This window comes from Dreissena polymorpha, chromosome 4 (genome assembly GCF_020536995.1).
Source record: "Dreissena polymorpha isolate Duluth1 chromosome 4, UMN_Dpol_1.0, whole genome shotgun sequence".
In the NCBI taxonomy this organism is placed as follows: Eukaryota; Metazoa; Mollusca; class Bivalvia; order Myida; family Dreissenidae; genus Dreissena; species Dreissena polymorpha.
In genome coordinates, this window is record NC_068358.1 from 11,972,988 (window position 1) to 11,996,957 (window position 23,970).

The window sequence follows — 23,970 nt, forward strand, 5'->3', positions numbered from 1 at the left end:
TATGTAACCATATTAAAATCATGTTATAGTAACACCTTGCGTGCGCCAGGGGGGGTTGGGTCGAAGATCTTAGACTGGAGTCACTGGAAGATTGGCGTAGATCGGCAATTATGAGCTCCTTGATTTTTGAACCTAGCTTTCTGGTTCTTTCCTGTAAATACAGATGTTGGAATACACTGCAATGTCTGATGTGTGAAAATGCAGTAATAGGAGCATATAAAAGCTTGTGATTCCTGTCCTTAAAAAAAAAATACTGAATGCGAAATGCACTTGAAGAATTTACATAAATATTACTACACTTTTTTTAGTATTATCAATTGTAAATATTTCAAACATGTACCAAATCAATTAAAACCCTTCGCCAAAAGCAGTCTGTTTTCACACACCCACACACACCACACTTTTACCATAATAAAAGTTTTTAGTTACAAAAATATAAGTAACCCCCCCCATCAGAACAGTCATACACACCATCAAATTTTATGCACACATTGCAAAAAAACAGTCTGAAAGTTTTTTCACACACACAACTTATAGCAAATTAATGAATTATCCAGTTAAAAAAAAAACTAAAACAAGAGGGCCATGATGGCCCTGAATCGCTCACCTGACTCATTAAGATCAGATGAAAACTATGACCTCTATTGTCTACACAATGTTTTTCTATGATTTGACCTAGTGACCTAGTTCCTGACTCTAGATGACCCAAATACAATCCCAATCAAGATTTCATCAAGATAAACATTCTGACCACAGTTCATAAATATTGGATGAAACTGTGACCTCTATTGTCAACACAAGGTTTTTCTTTTATTTGACCTAGATTTTTACCCCAGGTGACCCAAATACAATCCCACCCAGATTTCATCAAGAATTCTGACCAAATTTCATAAAGGTTGGATGAAAACTGTGATCTCTAATGTCTACACAGGTTTTTCTATTATTTGACCAAGTGACCTAGTTTTTGACCCCAGATGACCCAAATAAATCCCAACCCAGATTTCATCAAGATTAACATTCTGACCAAATTTCATAAAGATTGGATGAAAACTGTGACCTCTATTGTCTACAGAAGGTTGTTCTATTATTTGACCAAGTGACCTTGTTTTTGACCCCAGATGACCCAAATACAATCCCAAACCGGATTTCATCAAGATAAACATTTTGACCAAATTTCATCAAGATTGGATGCAAACTGTGACCTCTACTTTCTACACAAAAAAATTGTTGACGGATGGACGCACGGACACATGCAGGCACGCACAATGGACGCCAGACATCACACGATCACATAAGCTCACCGTGTCACTTCATGACAGGTGACCTAAAAATATGTGTCGGAGATAAACATGAACAGTTTGGTTAAAATCCCATAGAAACAAGGGCTGTTTGTAAAACATGCATGCCCCCCTATATGGGCTATAAGTTGTAGTAGCAGCCATTGTGTGAATACGTTTTTTGTCACTGTGAATGTGGTGTGGTGGTTTGTGGTGGTGGTGGTGGTGGTGGTGTGGTGGTGGTGGTGGTGGTGGTGGTGGTGGTGGGTGGTGGTGGTGGTGGTGTGGTAGTAGTAGTAGTAGTAGTAGTAGTAGTAGTAGTAGTCTAGTAGTCTGTCGTCCTAGTAGTTGTGCGTAGTAGTAGTAGTTCGTAGTAGCCGTAGTCTTCGTGTAGTAGTAGTCGCCGTATCGTCTAGTAGTCTCGTAGTTTATCCGTCGAAGTAGTCGTAGTCGTCGTCGTCGTAGTGTTAGGTCGTCGTCGTAGTCGTCGTCGTCGTCGTAGTTCGTCGTCGTCCCGTAGTCGTCGTAGTGCCGTCGTAGTCGACGTCGTAATGGTGGTGGTGTGGTGGTGGTGGTGGTGGTGGGGTGGTGGTGGTGGTGGTGGTGGTACCGGCGTAGTAGTAGTCTTCGTAGTCGTCGTAGCCGTCTCGGTCGTGTCTCGTCGTCGTCGGTAGTCGTAGTCGTCGTAGTCGTCTCGTCTTCGTCGTAGTCGTGCCGTCGTCGTCGTCTGGTCGCGTCGTCGCCGTCGTCTCGTACGGCCGTAGTAGTCGTCGTCGTACGTCGTCGTCGTAGTCGTCGTCGTCGTCGCGTCGTTGTTGAGTCGTCGTCATCCGTCGTCGTCGTCGTCGTCGTCGTCACGCGTCGTCGTCGTCGTGGTCGTCGTAGTCGCCGTCTAGTCGTCGTCGTCGCCTTTCGTCGTCGTCCGTCTCGTCTTCGTAGTCGTCGTCGTCGTCGTCGTCGTCGTCGTCGTAGTAGTCGCAGCAGTAACCGTAGCAGAAGCAGTAGCAGCATTACAAGACCAATACTTAAGAATGATCAAATGGGAAAAGGTAACCTAGCACTGGCAGTAAATATGGGGCTCATTTACAGGTCAGATTTGGAATATCTGCTGTAAAATGAGATTTTGAATTAATTAAAGGGAGGCAAATCTGTAATAAAAAGAACATGCATAAACCGTAGTTGTTTCCCTTGTTTGAACCTTGCTAAATCCTTATAAGTTTGGAAAGAATTGGATGAAAAATTTGGACTTTATTGCATAAACACAAACCATTTTCTCAATTCAAGGGGAGGTAATTCTGTACTTCATGGACCAATAATGCTCATTTTTTGTAGGGTTCGTGTCCTCATTGATATAAAGACACTGTGCAAATTTGGAAAGGATCGGACAAAAAATGTGGAAGATTTTTGAAAGTTTTCACAAAATAGGCAAAAACGAATAAACATGCAAAGTTCAACGAGCTCCTGCGGCCATGTTTTTTGACGAATCAAATTTCTTTGAGCAACTTTTTCAGGGGAGCCTTCAAAGGTCATCCCTGTGAATTTTTTTGAAAATCTGATGAGCGGTTTCTGACAAGAAGATTTTTTAAGGTTTTTACCATATACAGTGAAAACTCTCTTTACGACCACCTCGGTATTCCGACCAACTCGCTAAGTCGACCACCATTTTTCAGCCCGATTTGTTCCTTCTATATTTCAATGGTCGTTACACTCACTAATCCGACCAACCCGCTAATCCGCTATTACGACCACTTTAATCAGTACCAATTATCGATATTGTTCTTAATTGACACCCGCCAAACGACCAGTAATTTTCACACCTTACTTGATCTGATGTTGTGGTACTATCGGGGCTTGTGTGCGAAGCCATTCTGACCCAATTAACCACAATTAAAACGACAACGGTTTTTGGCATCGATTGCGACACAGGTGTTAGATTTTCGGCACTTGTTATAATTTTTAACCCTTGATTGACAATTAGCTATTATTATAGTCTTTGATGGGTAAATTGTTAGTTGTTTGGTACACACTTTAAAGATTTATTACGGCGAATAATTTAACAGTTAGGATATTTGAGTAACACGGTTTTGTTCGTGATGGATATAAAAAAACCGACTTTATACCATATCGTTATTCAAAATGGATAAGCGAAAACGGAAAGAGTTGTGTTTAAAAGAAAAGATTGATTTTGATCGACGCAAGTGATGGGAAATCTCAACGACGATTTATTCGGCATTGGAAAGACTCGGGTTCAAGCTATTCTAAAAAGAAAATCTCGACTTTCATTCGACAAAATGCTAAGCAGATGACAATTGACTCATTCAATAAGTAAACATCAAGGATCTTGATGAAAAATACATATACATGTATTTACACTTCTTTAATGAACAACTTGAAATACTATCTTTGTACAATGTATAAATACAATGTATAAACGGATGACTGTTATATTGTATGCAAACAGATAAAAGTTCAGTGAATATTTACGTTGTTGTAATTATATGTCCATCAAATTCATGAAAACTCAGAATTAAGACCACCTCGCTATTAAGACCACTTTTGAAAAGTCCCACAAGTGGTCTTAATAGCGAGTTTTCACTGTATGGTCATGGCGGCCATCTTGGTTATGTGATCAAATTTTTTTTAACAATTCTTTTGTCCCATGACCTAGGGATGCTCCACATGAAATTTAGTTGAAATTGGCTCAATGGTTTAGTAGAAGAAGATGTTAACAAATTGTTTACAGACAGACAGACAGACAGACGGACAGACGGACGGACGCCGGACGGTGAGTGATCACAATAGCTCACCCCGAGCTATCGCTCAGGTGAGCTAAAAACAACCCAAATATTATACTAATGTGTGGTCATGGTTTGTTTTACATTCAGATGAGAGGAGGCACTTAAATATACGTGCCTTTTTTGGACTATGGCTTAGTTTGTGCTACAATTATAGATGTACCTATGTACTTTTAATTAAAACATTAACCATGTAAGTTAGTGTCAATCCTACTGACAAGAACGGGAAAGACATCAGGAAAAAATACACAGTCATCATGTGACTGGGCTAAGCCAATCAAAAGCTAATATTCTTAACAAAGATATGCGTGCATGTCTAACAGACCAGTGGAACTCACCATCAACATTTCACTGGCCGTCTCAATCTCCTCTTGACCTGTCAGGAACACCAGGACATCCCCCTCTGGCTGTGTGCAGTGGATCTGCAGCACCGACACCACCGCCGCATCTATGTAGTCTGCTTCCGGGGCCTAGAACATAGAGATGAATGGGAAAACTAGACTAGATGCCAAAAGGGACAACACTTGTTGCTTTTGTGTCACTTTAGCCAGCTTCTGGTGCCTAGAACATAGCAGAATCAAGATAATAGAAACCTGGCAAAGTGCAGATGTGTAAAGTGTCGCCCCAGATTATCAAGCACAGTCTGCACCATCTAATTAGAAATGACACTTTCTGATTTATTTACTTTTCATTTCAAGGAAGCCCCTTCTAAACAAAAATCTAGTCTAGGCGAAAAGCAAGGTTTCTGAATAGCCTTTGCAGTCTGCACAGGTTAATGTGGGACAACACTTTAAGAACATCCGTAACCCTTTGAATGCTGGGAAATTTGTCTTCTGCTAAAATGTCGTCTGCTGAATTTCTAAAATTAGCATTTTCTACAATTTTTTTCAAAGAATACTATCAGAATAGCAAACAGTTTGGATCCAGATGAGACGCCATGTTCTGTGGCGTCTCATCATGATCCAAACTGTTTGCAAAGGCCTTCAAAATTCGGTTCCAGCACTGTAAGAGTTAACATGATTTTCTGACTAATTACTCTAAATTTTAGGCCATTTTATTTTACACTATTTTACCAGAATTCTGTCCTGTAGCTCTTATCAGGTGAAACAAATACAGCTCTACACATTGCATACCTGTATCCGATCATCAATCGAACATTGTGAGTGTCTCTAAATTTTCAAACACCTATGTTTTTCTACCTAATTTTCAGACACCTGTAATTTTTAAATATTATTTACCTAAATTGGCGGACACGAAAAAAAAAATATTTATGAGTGTCTAAAACTTAATTACGGTACATTGACAAAAATAAATTAACGTGCATCTTTTTTGTATCTATTTTGAATATATCCCATTGCATTATGTACAAAACTTGTGTGAAGACTACTGGGCTTGTTTAAGCTAATGCTAATGTGTCGGTTCTCTTTCTATTTGAAAGCAAGAAAAAAATCCTTTTTTTTTTCAAATTGTAACTGAATGCACATTAAAAAATAATTTAACAATAGAAATCTGTGGTATTATAGCAAAAAAGTTCTCTTATTTTAACCTGCCTTCTGTCTATCAGAGCACATCTGATAGTGTTCACAGGTTTAAACATCATAAGTGTCAATGACATTAAAATAACTTAAGTATAAACTAGAGCTTTGTCACAGACGTGGCGAATACCCCCACACGCCACATTGACACAGAATATTTTGCATGTTGTCTTCAAAAAAAACAGTGGACACCATGCTCAATGTTTAAAACGCACTAAGTGACCCCCATGGCCTAGTTTTTCACCCCGTATGGCCCATCTTCGAACTTGAGACCTAGACATCATCTAGATACAACATCTGACCAAGTTTGGTGAAGATCGGATGAAAACAACTTGTATTAGAGAGCGGACACAGACCGACAGACAAACAAGCTCACTCCTATATACCCCCCTAAACTTCGTTTGTGGGGGTATAATGAGCTCTTAATCTTAATAATCTTGGTGATTAATTTGATTTACAAATGAACATGCTTTAGCTTGCACTGCGTACATAATCCAAGTACTGAAAATGTTGGCTGGAATACATGTGTATAGCTCATCAGGTGTTGGATAGCTTATCATGTGTCATACTCAAATACGGTGCATATTCACTACTCCGTATATTTTTGTACCAATGTCATTCATTTGTCTTTATGAACTTTATGAACACAGAATGAAGATGAGTAGTTTACATAATCTGTTAAATCAGAAATTAACTTTGTATAAAGAAATTAAAAATATCAATTTGCCTGAGTAATGAACAATCGTCTCTTAATTGTTTTCTTTCCATCTGCAACAGTTGAAGTCATGGTTTAGAATGAAGGATACCATGTTTCATAACGAGCACAACATTCTTGTACAAGCAAACATAACATTTTCCCAGCATTACACTATATTTATTTTAACTTTCTGTATGTTTATGAAAGTTACGAATATCTGTTATCAAACCAGTCAATGAAGACCAGATGTTGTGACTGCAGCTGATGTTTTACAATGCCTAGACTTCTACAGCTTACCTTGGTATAGTAAATATCCACTGGAAATCTCCTACCAGGGATTCTGAAAACTGGAGCATCATCAAAGAACTGAAAAATATATAATTTATAGATATTATTTGTTTTGTTATCCTTATTACGAGTGCATAATTATGAACATATATACAAATTATTTTCCTTCATTAAGAGAGCATCATAATGAATATTTATACAAATTTATATCAGTCATAATTTACAACAAGAACACACTTTTTATTTGGTTGCTATGGTTTTACACATGGGTCAGTTTAACAGAGCAGATGTAAAGTTTGCTGTTTAGGTAGTTTGTCACTAGGTACCATATTTGCTGTGTGTTCATTATGTGATGAAGACCAGAATTTATTGTTTTCAAGCCATATAAGATTTAAGTAACAGCTAAATTGAACAGTGTTTTGTTGTTGTTTTAAAACATTAAATCTTAAATGTTTTTATATTAAAACAAGAGCACCGCATAACGAGTGCCAACACTTGGCTGTGGATGCAGTTTTGATTAAATGAAAGCTTGTCAGATTTTTTTTTTCTTTTCTTTTAGAGGTCACAGTGACCTTGACCTTTGACCTAGTGACCCAAAAATGGGTGTGGCGTGTAGAAGTCATCAAGGTGCATCTACATATGAAGTTTCAAAGTTGTAGGTGGAAGCACTTTGATTTTAGAGCCAATGTTAAGGTTTTATCACGGCAGACGGCGGACGGCAGACCCCGGACGACGAGCTGGCTATGACAATACCTCAGGTTTTCTCCGAAAACAGCCGTGCTAATAAAATTACAAAGACCAAGCCATTAGTTCAACTTTAGACTTAAACACAGTTAATTTTAATCTCTATCTAAACAGATACCTGTGTTATCACTTACTAATTACAAATTCTCAAAATAACCCAAATCAGAATGAAAAGATTAAACGCCATTACAAAACAAAAACCTGCGAGAATTTCTCAGCATCAAGAGTGGCACTGGAGATAAGCAGCTTCAGATCCGGCCGGAACCGTGCAATGTCTTTCACAAGACCGAACAATACGTCTGTGTGCAGTGTGCGCTCATGGGCCTCATCAATGATCAGGACACTGAAAGCAATCACAGATTTATACATTTACACTAGGCCTGGGCATGTATTCAAACTATTGAAACATTTGTCTGAAACTTATGAATAAATGCAGTTGTGTTTCTTTTGTTAAAATGTGGGTCTGTTAGAGGGACCCATTTCAAATGAAAAAAGTAAATTTTTTCTCAAATGGGAACTAAAAATTCCCAATTGAAAATTTCAAAAAAAAAATTATTTTTTTAATATGTTTAAACATTTAATCAATGTCAATTCCAGTTCTATAAGTTGAACTTAAGTAACTATAATAATGAAATAACTTTATTCTAACTTTTAAAGTATTAAGCAAATAATCAACAACAATTATTTCCCAATTTTAGTCAAAGAGATGCTATTTTTCCAACTGCTAAGGGACCTGACCCCATTCTCAAAATAGTGGAAAAAACACTGACATGTAGAGTTATACATGGAAAAATATGTTGGTTCTGTAAGCATTCTTTTGAGACTTCAGTCTAACAATTGGTTGTTTAATAAGGGTCCCGCATTTACCAATACAATCAAAGCCATAGGACAATGAAAACAATAATATAATTGAAACCGCTTTGTTTTAGTACAGTTCACTTTATTTAACTGAAATTAAAACACTCTTCATGCAGATACACCAGCCTTGAAAAACTGTTAAACTACATTTATTGCGGGATTCTCATGAATATGTCATAAAAGTGATGCAGAGAATACCCCTATGACTGACTACACATGGCATATAAGTAGCATGATGCTATAAAATGTCTAGGTTGAAAAAGGGGCATAACTTTTTCAATTGTTAGCGTAGGATAATAACAAAAAGTACACGCACAGTTTCATATCATAAGAAGCAAGGCCTACAAGTGAAATGTTGTATGTTGAAAAGTGTGGGACAGTTCCAGAAGAAAAGTTTGCATCAACTGGAAGACAAAACAGACGGATAAACGTACATTGTGATTCCAGTTTACCTCCCTCTACTTTGTTTTGTGATTCCAGTATATCCCCCTTTACTCTGTTTTGTGATTCCAGTATATACACCTTTACTTTGTTTGGTGATCCAAGTATATCCCCCTTTACTCTGTTTTTTGATTCCAGTATATACACCTTTACTTTGTTTGGTGATCCAAGTATATCCCCCTTTACTCTGTTTTTTGATTCCAGTATATACACCTTTACTTTGTTTTGTGATCCAAGTATATCCCCCTTTACTCTGTTTTGTGATTCCAGTATATACACTTTTACTTTGTATTGTGATCCCAGTATATCCCCCTTTACTCTGTTTTGTGATTCCAGTATATCAACCCCCTTTACTTTATATTGTGATCCCAATATATCCCCCATTACTTTGTATTGGGATTCAAGTATATTCCCCTTTACTTTGTATTGTGATCCCATGATATCCCCCTTTACTGTGTATTGTGATCCCAGTATATCCCCCTTTCCATTGTATTGAGATCTCAGTATATCCCCTGTATTTTGTATTGTAATTCCAGAATATATCCCCCAATACATTGTATTGTGATCCCAGTATATGCCCCTGTACTTTGTATTGTGATCCCAGTATACCCCCTGTAATTTGTATTGTGATTCCAGTATATCCCCCTTTACTTTGTATTGTGATCCCAGTATACCCCCCTGTACTTTGTATTGTTATTCCAGTATATCCCCCTGTACTTTGTATTGTGAATCCGTATATATCACCCTTTACATTGTATCAGGAGAAGGGGGAGGGAGGGGGTAATTAAAAAATTCAGTTTTGGAAGTTATCACAGACACACGTATATTTTCAGCACATGCATGACACTGAACTTGTGGAGTACAAACAAGTTCAATTATGAGGTCGCTATGGTAAAGTGGATACAGTGTCCGCCTGGCAACACGAAGGTTAGTTTGTTCCCCATTGTTGATGTTTAGATCTCCCCCTAAGAAACCAAGTATTGGTTCTACCCAGGAAACAGACTCGACAGAGTTTCAATAAGCCTTAGGCTTTCAATGCAATCAAGCTACAATTAATAGTTTTAAAGGTTACAAAGGTACACACCTGTATGTTTTCAAGTCTGGTTCAGTGAGAAACTCTCGGAGCAGCATGCCATCTGTCATGTACTTGATTACCGTTCTCTCAGACGTGCAGTCCTCAAACCGTATACTGTACCCAACCTGTTATGTGTGGAAACATTAAACATTAACTGTGATATAGGCCTTGCTCTTTGAAAACTGGGCTTAATGCATGTGCGTAAAGTGTCGTCTCAGATTAGCCTGTGCAGTCCACACAGGCTTATTAGGGATGACACTTCACTAACTGCTTTTTTTTCAAAATAAGTGCCTTTGCAGACATATCCAATAAAAATACTGCGTGTATTTGTCAAATTATTTTAAAAATACACTTTTTAAAATATTAAAAAATATTAAAAACATTTCAGTGATACAGAATTCAAAATGCATATACAGGACACCACATAGTGACAAGACATGTGTCAAGAGTACACAATTTTAATAGGTCGCCGTGGTGTAATGGATATGGTGTCAGCATAGCGACCGGGAGGTCACGGGTTCGATCCCCACCGTGGGAGCATTCTTAAGATCTCCCCCAAAGACACCAAGTATTGGTTCTAGGCCTAGGAAACAGAATCGAGAGCGTTTATATAAGCCTAAGGCTTTCGATGCAATCGAGCTAAAATAAATAGGTTTAAACTAAGAGTACACAAATATACCCGCTAAATAAAATTGGACACAAATGAAAGTTAGGTGGACAATCAACATGTGAATTCATTATTTTAACAAGGGACAAAATTGTCACAAACCAGGTTTTCATTGTGAAAAAAGATGCGTTTGTGAAACACAATGTCCCCCAATATGACGCTTGACCTTGAAGGATGACCTTGACCTTGACCCTTCACCACTCAAAATGTGCAGCTCCATGAGATACATATGCATTTCAAATATAAAATTGCTAGCTTCAATATTGCAGAAGTGACATTACATGAGCAATTTTGACCCATATATTTGACCTTGAAGAATGACCTTGACCTTTTACCACTCAAAATGTGCAGCTCCATGAGATACACATGCATGCCAAATATCAAGTTGCTATCTTCAATATTTTAAAAGTATTCATAAAATAAGCGATTTGGGCCACATATATTTGACCTCTGACCTTGAGGGATGACCTTGACCTTTCACCACTCAAAATGTGCAGCTCCATGAGATACACATGCATGCCAAATATCAAGTTGCTATCTTCAATATTGCAAAAGTATTCATAAAATGAGCGCTTTTGGCCACATATATTTGACCTCTGACCTTGAAGGATGACCTTGACCTTGACCTTTCACTACTCAAAATGTGCAGCTCCATGAGATACACATGCATGCCAAATATCAAGTTGCTATATTCAATACAGCAAAAGTTATTGCAAAATGTTAAAGTTGGCGCAAACCAACCAACCAACCAACAGACAGGGCAAAAACAATATGTCCCCCACTACTATAGAGGGGGACATAAAAAAAAATGATAAAGGGAGACAACTCAAACTGAACTTTTGAAATGAACAAACAAAATTAACCCCCTTTGTAAGTTTGTTTCAAAATAAATCTATTTTTAGTCGTGGCGACCTTGACATTGGAGATATTGATGTGATTCTTTCGTGCGACACACCGTCCCATGATGGTGAACAAATGTGCCAAATGATTTTAAAATCTCACAATGAATGACATAGTTATGGCCCGGACAAGCTCATTTATGGCCATTTTTTACCTTTGAACTCAAAGTGTGACCTTGACCTTGGAGATATCGACGTAATTCTTTCGAGCGACACACCATCTAATGATGGTGAACAAATGTGACAAAAATTTTTAAAATCTCACAATGAACAACAAAGTTATGGCCCGGACAAGCTTGTTCCGCCCGACAGCCTGCCCGCCCGCCCACCAGCCCGCCTGCCAACATTCACCAATTTAATAACCAGTTTTTTCCTTCAGAAAACCTGGTTAAAAAGCCTGAAAAATGTTAATTTAGAGAAAATTGTTAAGTTCTAAGCCTGTAACTTCGCCAAAAATCAATAGACTGACACAAAACTTGAACTTGATCTTAAGTCATGCAGGTAGACTCACACACCAAAACTCAGGTAAATATCTCAAAGCGCTTAGGAAAAGACTCCAGAAACAGAATGCCAAACCAATGGACCAACTGACGTACAGTTTGCCTATATACCTCCATATCAAGAGCATTAATAATAACTTAATTAATGAAATGCTTGTTTTGTTAAGTGTTTGTTTGAAAAACAAATCAGTCAGGTTTTGTCAGTCATCAATTGCCAAAATAGACATATTCAATTTTATTGCTTATTTAATGAAACAAAAATAAACCGAATATAAGCTTTCAAAATAACCAATTAAAGACTGATTTTGGTCAGGTAACAATTAGGATAATGCCAGTCACACAATTAAAACTATTTGAGCAAGTTTTATTTGGCCAATATTTTATCATGTTAGGGCCATAATTCAAAAGTGCTCCAGGCAATCTTCTAGTTAGCAAACTAAGAGACTGATGTTGGGCTGTTCACCTCATTTCCCAGTTTGAACCCCATCTCTTCGGCCACTCTGGCTGCTACTGACATGGCGGCCACACGTCTGGGCTGGGTACAGCCAACCTTCATACCGTCCTTGCAGAAACCCTGCCAAAAAACATTGCTCTTGTTAAAGGAACCTTTTCACGTTTTGGTTAATTGACAAAATGAAAAAAATTGTTTCAGATTTGACAATTTTCGTTGTTGTTATGATATTTGTGAGGAAACAGTAATACTGAACATTTACCATGCTCTAAAATATCCATTATATGCATCTTTTGACGATTTAAATACCTGAAAATTATAAAGTATTGCAACACGAAACAATTGAATAATTTGGAGAGTTCTGTTGTTGTAGTTAAATTTTATGCATTGCTTATATAAAGCATAAATACATCACTTGTTGTATGAGCACAGATGGCCGAGTGATCTAAGCGTTAGACTTTTATTCCAGGGGTCAGTGGCTAGAGCCCAGTTGAGTTACTTTTTTATCTTTATTTAATTTTATTATTGTTTTTTACTGGAGCTTTTAAGATCCAATGTTTACATTTATCAATATAAAGCATTTAATGACAAACTAATTGAAAAGAAATTTCAAGAATACCTGTTTCATGTTGAAACACATTGTTTTTAATAAAAATAATCCAAACATTTCACAAATTGTTTTAAACAACTTAGATTGAACAAGATTAATTTCCCTTTTGGTAACACCTCCCTAACACTTACTGCCTTATAAAGGTACTGTGGTATCTGAGTTGTTTTCCCGGATCCCGTCTCGCCTTCTATGATCAACACCTGGAACTGTTCTATGGCCTCCAGTAGGCCCCCTTTGAAGGGGTAGATGGGCAGGGAGCGCTGCGTCTCCTTGATAGACAACTTCTTCTTCTGTTTCTCAGACAACTCCACCTCCTCCATAACCTAGAGAAGCATTCAAAAATGCATAAAGTGTTGCCCCTTAAGTGGAATGTTTTGTTTTCAGGAGGTGTCTTCTAAACTGAAACCAAGACTAGGCTGACAGTATCGACCCAGATTAGCCATTGCACAATACTTTACAATGCATAAAGAACCTGCATTAAGCCTGGTTTTCCCAGAGCAAGGCACATTGTCTGTTATAGTCCCAGGCATCTGTAGGGCTTGCACAATTTACTCTTTCCCCCATAAGAATCAAAGTGAAAATGGCGTTTGCAACCAGCAAACAAGAGGGCCAAGATGGCCCTAGTTCGCTCACCTGAGAGGAGTCGGTTCATTCAATCTTTACCTAATGTCAAACTTGACCTAGATATTGACCAGACAAACATCCTGGTCAAGTTTCATCATTATTGAACCAAAACTCTGGCGTACATGTAGGGAGTGTTTTTGGTTTTTGTAAGATTTGAAATGGTGACCTATCATCAAACTTGACTGAGATCTTTAAGCAACTTTGATAAAGAATGCTTGAGAAATGTGAATGCTAGAGTGTTTACAAACCAAATGTGGACGGACGGACAGCGGACAAAGACCAATCCTAAAACCTCACCTGAGCAATCAGGTGAGCTAAAAAGTGTGTTTCACCGATCTGAGCCATTTTCCAACTTGTCCAAGAAATCAATAAAACCAATGTATTGACTAAGTTTCACGATGATTAGGCAAAATATTTGACTTCCATAGTGTTTGATCACAAGGTTTCTCTCTATATAGTCACATAAGGAAAACTGCCCCACCCCCCTGGCAGCCATGTTTATTGACCCATCGGGACCATTTGCAAACTCATCTGAGATATATATAAAACCAATCTTTTCACCAAGTTTCATGATGATTGGGCAAAAAATGTGACTTCTAGAGTGTTCACAAGCTTTTTTTTACTATATAAATATAAGAAAACTTCCCCCCTCCCCCGGCAGACATGTTATTCAACTGACTGGAACCATTTTCCAACTCAACTCTTGTATCAAGAAGATAAATGTTCTGACCAAATTTCATGAAAATTGAGTAAAAAATGTGACTTCTAGAGTCTTCACATGTTTTCACTATATACATATAGAGAAAAATGACCGGTTCACTGGCGGCAATGTTTTTTCACCGATCTGGACCATTTTCGAACTCATCCTTAATATCAATAAAACCAATGTTTTGATTGACTTTCATGATGATTGGGCCAAAATTGTGACTTCTAAAGTGTTTACAAGGTTTCTCTATAGCCATGATAGGAAAACTGCCCCGCCCACTGGCTGCCATGTTTTTCAACGGACCGGAACCACTTTTGAACTCAACCAACATATCATTAAGACAGACATTTAGACAAAGTAACATGAAGATTGGGCATTAAATGTGACTCCTACAGTGTTTACAAGCTTTTTCTTTTTTTTTGACCTAGTGACCTAGTTTTTGACCCAGCATGACCCAGTTTCGAACTCGATTGAGATATCATTGGGACAAATCTTCTGACCAAGTTTCATGAAGATCAGACAATAAATGTGGCCTCTAGAGTGTTTACGAACAAATGTGGATGGACGACAAACGGACGGACAAACACCGGTCACAAAAGCTCCCCTGAGCAATCAGGTGAGCTAAAAAAACATCCAACCTGGAATAACAATTACATAAATGATACACAAATCTACACTGTATTATTATGAAAACATTAATAATCAAAGGGGAATTACTACTGTAAACTTAAATGCAATATTTAGAAGAGTTGTCTCGCATGTTACATGACCTTAATTCATGACTGTTTACAAGCCTTTTTACTATATAAATATAAGGAAAACTGCGCCGTCCCCCTGGCAACCATGTTTTTCAACGGACCAGAACCATTTTCAAACTTAACTCACGTATCTAGGAAACAAAAGTTCTGACAAAATTTCATGAAAATTGGGCCAAAAATGTGACTTCAATAGTGTTGACATGTTTTCACTATATACATATAGAGAAAAATGCCCCGCCCACTGGCGGCCATGTTTTTTCACCGATCTGGACCATTTTCGAACTCGTCCGAGAAATCAATAAAACAAATGTTTTGAACAACTTTCATGATGATTGGGCCAAAATTGTGACTTCCAGAATGTTTACAAGGTTTCTCTATAGCCAAATAAGGAAAAATTCCCCCCCCCCCACTGGCGACCATGTTTTTCAACGGACCGGAACCACTTTTGAACTCATCCAACATATCATTAAGACAAACATTTTGACAAAATAACATGAAGATTGGGCATGAAATGTGACTTCTACAGTGTTTACAAGTTTTTTCTTTTTTTTGACCTAGTGACCTAGTTTTTGACCCAGCACGACCCAGTTTCGAACTCATCCGAGATTTTATTGGGACGATATATGCTCATCAGTATCTCAGGGTTGGAAATGAAGCCTTTAAAACTTGAATATAGTAAAAAAGTGTTTAATTAAATTCACTTTTCTATGGGAATACAAATGCGTCAAAATACGTATCTTAGTGGTAATGGGTTAAAAGTACCAAATAATCCCAATGATAAAAAAGATCTACTAAACACTCCACCTTGTCTGTTATGGTCCCAGGCATCTGTAGGGCTTGAACAAACTCTATCTCCTCATCCATTATCACATCATACTCCTTCACTTTGTTTTTCTCTTTGGCTTTCTCTTTGGAATCTTTTGCCCCAAAAGACATCAATGCTGCTCCCACATGCAGCTCTTCCCATTTCTGCTGCTCTGAATTAGGGCCTGAAATTTTGTGATGCAATTATATGTCTATGATTCAACTTAAAATGTTTCCAGAAAATGTTACACCTTAAAATTTGCCAAATTAATTACTTTTCTTATCACAAATTTTAAAAACATTCAAGCAAAGTCCCAAATACGCAGACAAGGTTATAAATTGTTCACATGTTATTGGATAGATTAAAAAACACACACACATAATCAAATACAAGTACTCTTCAACTTTATTTTATCATTATGACAGATTGTGCAGTCCGCTTAGGCAATCTTTTAAGGCAGTCTCTTCTAAAAGACTCTAGTCTTGGCATAAAGTTTTAAGTGCGAATAGCACAGGCTAATCTGGGACGACACACTTTAAGCACATGCATAAAAGTCAACCAGATTTACGACAAAAGAAAAGTTCTAAAATACCATATTTTTTTACAATTATTAGTTTATATTGATTAAAATATCACGACTGCTATATTACATTACTTGAAAAAACTCGCGAAAAAAGGTGACATAATGATATATGTGTGTATAAATAACACAAGTAGATTGATCATTTTCTATATAAAATATATAAAATTCACTAAGCATGCACAATTTGCATTCCTGGGTTTACCATGTGACGATGATGATCAAACTACTTGCGCTATTTGTAGTTGACTAATAGTTACTTGGTACACTTGCTCCGTAAGATTGTATTACCGAATATACTGAAAACTGAACAACTTTTTCAAGTAATGTAATATACCAGTTGTGATATTTAAATCAATTTAAACTAATAATTGAGAAAATACCATATTTAGAACTTTTCTTTTTTGTGAAATCTGATTGACGGCCCCTTTAAGCCAAGTATTCTCAAAGAACAAGGATTTAATTCTCTGAATTTGTTAATAGCCAGCAAATGGCCCAAAAATATGTTTTCTGACAAAAAAAATCTTGATACCTCAATTTATTGTAATTAGTTTTAATACCATCGTTTTCTTAATAAGTAGATTAAATGACAAATGCATTCAAATATATAAGTATTATAGTAGTGGTACATAAACCCTTTCCCACTTAGAAGCAAAGTGAAAATGGCTATGTGCAAACAGCATAAAACCAGACAATCCTGTGAGTAAGCAAACCTTCAGGTTTTATGCTGTTTGCTGCTCATCAGTTTTTAAGGGTTGGAAATGAAGCCTTTTAAACATGAATTAAGTAAGAGAGGTCTTTCATTAAATTTACTTTCTATGGGACTACAAATGCGTGAAAATACGTTTCTATGTGGTAAAGGGTTAAATGAAATCTGTTAACAAGTTCCATCACTGTGTACCTTTGGCCCCCTCTTCCTCAAAGTACTTGTCCTGAGGTTTGTCATCCTCCTTGGGTATGAAGTACCTGAAGTGATTTTGTTTGCTTTATATTGTCTGTGCCTATGGTTGGGACAAATAGTGCGATAAACCATGAAATTTAGAGAAATGAAACTTTGTTAATATTATTTTAAATAACAGTACATGTATTTCACATGCATATATAACAGCATTTCTAAATGTATATTATAACGCACTTTGTACTGCTGTATAATAAACAAGAGATGTGTTTGTCAGAAACACAATGCCCCATATTGTGCCGCTTTGAAATTAAATAATAATTTTTTTTTACCTTTGACCTTGAAGGATGACCTTGACCTTGAACTTCCACCACTCAAAATGTGCAGCTTCATGAGAACGCCGCTTTGAAATTTATATTATTTTTTTTACCTTTGACCTTGAAGGATGACCTTGACCTTCAACTTCCACCACTCAAAATGTGCAGCTTCATGAGATACACATGCATGCCAAATATCAAGTTTCTATCTTCAACAATGCAAAAGTTATGGCCAACGTTAAAAGTTTTTTTTCGGACGGACGGACAGCCTGACATACACACATACTGACGGACAGTTCAACTGCTATATGCCACCCTACCGGGTGCATAACAAAATAAATAAATTCTTGTAATTATTGGAAAAGTTCAGCACCTTTTTGGCAGTTTAGGTCAGATTTTGGGTAAACAAGCAAATTCGTTGAATTGATATTCCCCGCCAATATGTGTTATATTTGACACTCCGCTAAAAAAGCATTTTTTTTAAGATACAAAGGGCCATAACTCCGTTATTAATATATGGTGTACAATGCCATTTGGCATGGATCATCCTCTTATCCATATATATACTCATACCAAGTTTCAATGAAATGCACCAAAGCACTTCCAAGATATGGCTCCGGACAAAAAGTGCCAGACGGACGGAAAGAAGGAAGGACGGAAAGACGGGCGGACGGCAAACAACGCCAAAACAATATCCCTCCGCCTATGGTGGGGGATAATAATAACCACCATATTGTATGCAACACAAATAAATATATATGTAAAAACAAGTGATGTGTTTGTGAAACACAATGTCCCCTTTTGAGCGCTTTTGGCCCATATATTTTACCTTTGACCTTGAAGGATGACCTTGACCTTTCACCATTCAATATGTGCAGCTCCATGAGATACACATGCATGCAAAATATCAAGTTGCTATCTTCACTATTGCAAAAGTTAAGGCCAAATGTTAAAGTTTCTGCAAACCAACAAGCAAATTCTTTGAATTGATATTCGCCAATATGCTTCTGGACACAAAAGTGTTATATTTGACACTCAAAAAAGCATTTTTTCAAGATACAATGGGCAATAACTCCGTTATTAACAGATGGTGTACAATACCATTTGGCATGCATCATCCTCTTATCCATATATATACATGTACTCATACCAAGTTCAATGAAATCCGCCAAAGCACTTTCAAGATATGTCTCCGGACGGACAGACAACGTCGAAACAATATCCATCCGCCGATGGCGGGGGATAATAAATGTTACCTTTTGCCATTGGGAAAAAGCCTATCAGAGGCTGTTATTTTGGGCAAAAATTATCACTGACCTGTTCACCTTCTCGATGTCCCCTGCAGACCTGTGCTCCTTGGCCAGTTTCAGAACGGTCTTCTTGTACTCCAGGTCCCGGCGCTCCCGAGCCGTCAGGCTGAAAGGGAAGATTTGAATTATTAGTTATTTTTTACATTATGTCAGCTGAGGTAAAAAAACAAAGGTAATTTAATTGGGTATTAAAACCTATTTGAACAAAGCTCTTTACACTGTTGAAATAGTAATGAATAATTGTTGGCTAGAATGTTAGAGTAATGCAACAGTGAGACATGTGCTTTATCATTGCAAATCAATTTTGGCAAAACCTGCATTGTAGCTCCATTACAGATAAATTTTGACAATATAGGAATATGTCATGCTGGCAACAGAACAAACATCTGCAAGCATTTTGAAACAATACATCATATCATCTATCTGATCAGCCTGATCAATTTGGGTACTAAAATTGTGCTATTGGCAATATGCTTTCGCGATCAGGCAACCCTTTTTCCAAATCAGTCGTATTTTGTAACATGTGTTAAGCCTAGTCTGAAAGTGACATAGACTGTGTTGCTATTCTATGTGTGTCTCATACTGTAAGTAACTTTAACAAGTCAATTTTTGTGCACAAGGGTTTACAAGCACATATTGTCCCAAAAATATATTTTTTTTAAAGCCAGATAATCCCATTTATTTGATAAAAGAAAATTATGTATAGATAGAGTTGAGGGATGACTGTAAATTAAGGTTGACCTAATTTTGTCAGCTGGAAACCATACAGGGAAAGCGGCTTTTAACCTTCTCTCACTCAGATATACTCTATGACCATTTGTAGTCTATTACAAAATCAAATTAAATTTAAGACCTTTCTTACTATTTTTTTAAGTTTAACTCTTCCAGTGCTGGAACCGAATTTTGAAGGCCTTTGCAAACAGTTTTGATCCTGATGAGACGCCACAGAACATGGCGTCTCATCAGGATCCAAACTGTTTGCTATTCTGATAGTATTCTTTGAAAGAAATCAAAGAATATGCTTATTTTAGAAATTCAGCAGATGACATTTTTGCAGACGACACATTTCCCAGCATGCAAAGGGTTTAAAGGCTTCATTTCCAAAACTAAGATTACTGATGAGCAGCAAACAGTATAAAGCCTGAACAGCCTGCAAGTAACTCAAAGGCTTTCCTGGTTTTATGCTGGTTGCATATAGCCATATTGCCATTTTCACTTTGCTTCGGAGCAAGAAAAGGCTTCATCAATCTGCACATATGAGCCATGCTCTGGGGAAACTGGGCTTAACCCTTTGCATGCTGGGAAATTTGTTGTCTGCTAAAATGTCGTCTGCTGAATTTCTAAAATTAGCATTTTCTGCGATTTTTTTCAAAGAATACTATCAGAATAGCAAACAGTTTGGATCATGATGAGACGCCCCGTTTTGCGGCGTCTCATCTGGATCCAAACTGTTTGCAAAGGCCTTCAAAATCCGGTTCCAGCGCTCAAAGAGTTAATACATGTGCATAGTGTTGTCCAAGGTACACCTGTGTAGGAGAAGTCACTTCTCCCTATTTTTAAGGCCTAGGGTAGTCTCTGATTCAGGGACAAAGCTTTATTCTTAAACTGGCTTTGTGATATGAAGAGACCTCCTGTAAATGTCAGAATACCATTTATGCGGAAAGTTTTGTCTCTAATTAGCCTGAGCGGACTGCACAGGCTAGTCAAGAACAACACTTTACACACATGCATTAAGCCCCCTTTTCTAAGAAAAAGCTCATTTGATGTAAAACAGTGAGATAACAATCTACAGTTAATGAAACAAACCATAAATAATTTAAGATAAAACAAGAGCACTGCATAACGGGTGCCAACGCTCGGCTGCGGGTGCAGTTTGAATAAATAAAAGCTTGTCAGAATTTTTATTTGTTATTTTTTTTAGAGGTCACAGTTACCTTGACCTTTGACCTATTGACCCAAAAATGGGTGTGGCATGTAGAACTCATCAAGGTGCATCTATATAGGTAGTTTCAATGTTGTAGGTGGAAGCACTTTGATTTTAGAGCAAATGTTAAGGTTTTAGCACGATGTTTTGGACGGCAGACGACACGACGAGCTGGCTATGATAATACCTCGGGTTTTCTCCTAAAACAGCCAAAAATTATGGCTGAAATCCTAAGTCCTATTCACTAACTTCTGGTCTCCAAACAGGTACATCTCGTCCTGTATGTCTTCCTCGAGCTCCTGCAGCTTGTCCACCTGTCGTTTCTTCAGGTACTCCCTCCGGGACTTCTTCCTCAGCTCGGGGATGATCTTCCCTCGGTTCTCTGACTCCTCAAGCTTCAGACGCTTCTGAGCCTCTTCCTGGGCCTACAGTATGCACTTTCATATTTAACCCTTTCAGTGCTGGAACCGAATTTTGAAGGCCTTTGCAAACAGTTTGGATCCAGATGAGACACCACAAAACGTGGTGTCTCATCAGGATCCAAACTGTTTGCTATTCTGATAGTATTCTTTGAAAAAAAATCGAAGAAAATGCTAATTTTAGAAATTCAGCAGACTACATTTTAGCAGACGACAAATTTCCAAGCATGCAAAGGGTTAAGCCTCACTCTGTAAGAATTGGGTGCTATCCATGTTCACAGGCTATCCATGTTCACAGGCTAATCAGGAACAACATTTTCCACTAAAATTGTTGGTTTCATTGTTTAAAGGAATTCTCTTATCGAAAATTTTGTTTCACCGGAAAGTGTTGTCCCTGAATAGCCTGTGAATATTGCACAGGCTTATCTGAAACTACACTTTACGTACATTCATTACACCCCGTTTCAAATGCTTCTGAGCATCTCCCTAAGCCACCAGAAAACCACGGATAGAAGGCACATTTTTATTTGCGCCTCGTTGTGGGGAAACTGGGCTTAATGCATCAGCGTTACATGTTGTCCATCATTAAGCCTGTGCACAGATTAGCCAGGGACAGTTCTTTCCGCCTAAACTGAGTTTTGTCTCTAAGAGACTTCCTTTACACAAAAATACCATAAAAGCTGCAAGTGTCTTCCCTGATAAGCCTGCGTGGACTGCAAAGGCTAAATTGGGTCAAATGCATTAAGACCACATTTCCCAGAATGAGGCTCAGTTGATGTTAACCCTTTGCATGCTGGGAAATTTGTTGTCTGCTAAAATGTCGGCTGCAGAATTTCTAAAATTAGCATTTTCTTCGATTTTTTTCAAAGAATACTATCAGAATAGCAAACAGTTTGGATCCTGATGAGACGCCACGTTCTGTGGCATCTCATCTGGATCCAAACTGTTTGCAAAGACCTTCAAAATTTGGTTCCAGCACTGAAAGAGTAAAACGTCGTGATAACAATCTTCTAAAATAATGAATAATACCACTCAGGTTCTCAATTAAACACGGTAAAGGAAAGAAACCGTGAATAATTTTGGATGAAAAAACTTGTACAAGAAAATCATTACTTGTTCTGTTAAAAATAAGAATCTATTGTTTTTGAAAAGGCAACAGAAAATGTTTTACTTGTGCTCCTAAAACAATATAAATATCTTTGCAACAATGGTTCAGGCTTATATATAAAAACATACTTTTTAAATTGACTTTTTAAAATTACCTATTTCTGAATTTTATTGAGTCATGATATTATATATAGCCAAGTACACTGTACAAAATGAGTAACACATTTTACAATATTCCACAGAATCTGAATGTTCTTTCACCATCTTATACTACAAGTCCCTATGTTTTCATTCTAAAGAGCCCAAACATTACAAAGGCTCTTATTCTTTAGTAAATACCATTTCGTACCTTACACATTTTTACACCCACCTTTCTCACTGACTTGGAGACAACATTTCTATTGATTACCATTTCCGATCTAAACATTTTTACAGCCACTTTTCTCTACAACTTGAAAACAACATTTCTATTAAATATCATTTCGTGTCTAACCATCGTTTCCCCAAACTTTCTCTCTGACTTGGAGAAAAGATTTCTTGTCTTCCCCTTTGATCTGTCGATCAGCAAATGCATCTCTTTTTAATTACATATTTCTGCAATTATGTCTTACAAAGTACACTGTTTTATACTTTTATTACACCCCCTTTCTCTCTGCCTTGGAGACAACATTAACACCCACCCTTTTCTCTGCCTTGGAGACAACATTAACACCCACCCTTTTCTCTGCCTTGGAGACAACATTAACACCCACCCTTTTCTCTGCCTTGGAGACAACATTAACACCCACCCTTTTCTCTGCCTTGGAGACAACATTAACACCCACCCTTTTCTCTGCCTTGGAGACAACATTAACACCCACCCTTTTCTCTGACTTGGAGACAACATTTTTAGTCTTCTCCTCTTTTTGCATACCCAACCATTTGTACACCTACCTTTATCTCTTTCTCTCTGACTTGGAAACAACATTTAACACCTTATTAATAACCATTTTGGACTCAATCATTTTTACACCCACCTTTCTCTCTGACTTGGAGACAACATTTCTCGTCTTCCCCTTATCTTTCTCCTTCAGTCGATCAGCGAAAGCATCTCTCTCCTCCAGATCCTTCTGTCTCTCACGATCATCCTTTTCAAACTCATCTTCAGAGTCATCATCATCGTCATCATCATCATCGCGGTCATTGTTATCTTGCTGCCTTCTTTTCCTGGATTTGATGACCGTCTCTCTGCAAATTTGTCAGTGCATAGGCTGTCATCATTTTCACTATCATCTGCATTAATAGTAATATCAATATTATCATTATTATTGTCATCATCAGCATCATTACCATCATCATCATCAATATCTTTCACAATTTTCTTAGCTTGAACACGAGTCCATCCATCATCTTAAGTACATAAGGTGCATATATATTTTATGTAATGCTTCAAATAAGGATCAAACTGTATTACATATAACATATTGTATTGTTTGTCTTAGAACGAATTAAAGTCAAAGACAGGATTCCTACTCTTCACTTTCAGAGTTGTCGTCTTCCTGTCTTTTTCGGAGCTGTCTAGATTTCTTTTCCAACGCAGTGTTCTGGAAAAAATGTTGGTGAAGATGCAGTTCACTGAAGAAATATGTTGTGTAGGAAATTAAAGCATTAACAAAACAAATGTGCAGGTTCAAATGTTGACTTTT

General features: G+C 37.5%; 1 protein-coding gene across 1 annotated transcript in view; it reads right to left on the reverse strand.

The window, feature by feature from the left end:
* Positions 1 to 23: 23 nt before the first annotated feature.
* LOC127879029 (pre-mRNA-splicing factor ATP-dependent RNA helicase DHX16-like) overlaps positions 24 to 23,970 on the reverse strand; it is a 33,229-nt gene continuing 9,282 nt past the window's right edge. Inside the window, 15 exon segments of the mRNA XM_052425619.1 lie at positions 24 to 81; positions 83 to 109; positions 111 to 151; positions 4,411 to 4,542; positions 6,602 to 6,670; positions 7,538 to 7,679; positions 9,720 to 9,835; positions 12,240 to 12,350; positions 12,969 to 13,160; positions 15,730 to 15,914; positions 17,212 to 17,276; positions 18,843 to 18,941; positions 21,009 to 21,184; positions 23,302 to 23,512; positions 23,798 to 23,868. Of these exon segments, the coding sequence (XP_052281579.1) occupies positions 24 to 81; positions 83 to 109; positions 111 to 151; positions 4,411 to 4,542; positions 6,602 to 6,670; positions 7,538 to 7,679; positions 9,720 to 9,835; positions 12,240 to 12,350; positions 12,969 to 13,160; positions 15,730 to 15,914; positions 17,212 to 17,276; positions 18,843 to 18,941; positions 21,009 to 21,184; positions 23,302 to 23,512; positions 23,798 to 23,868 (1,695 nt within the window).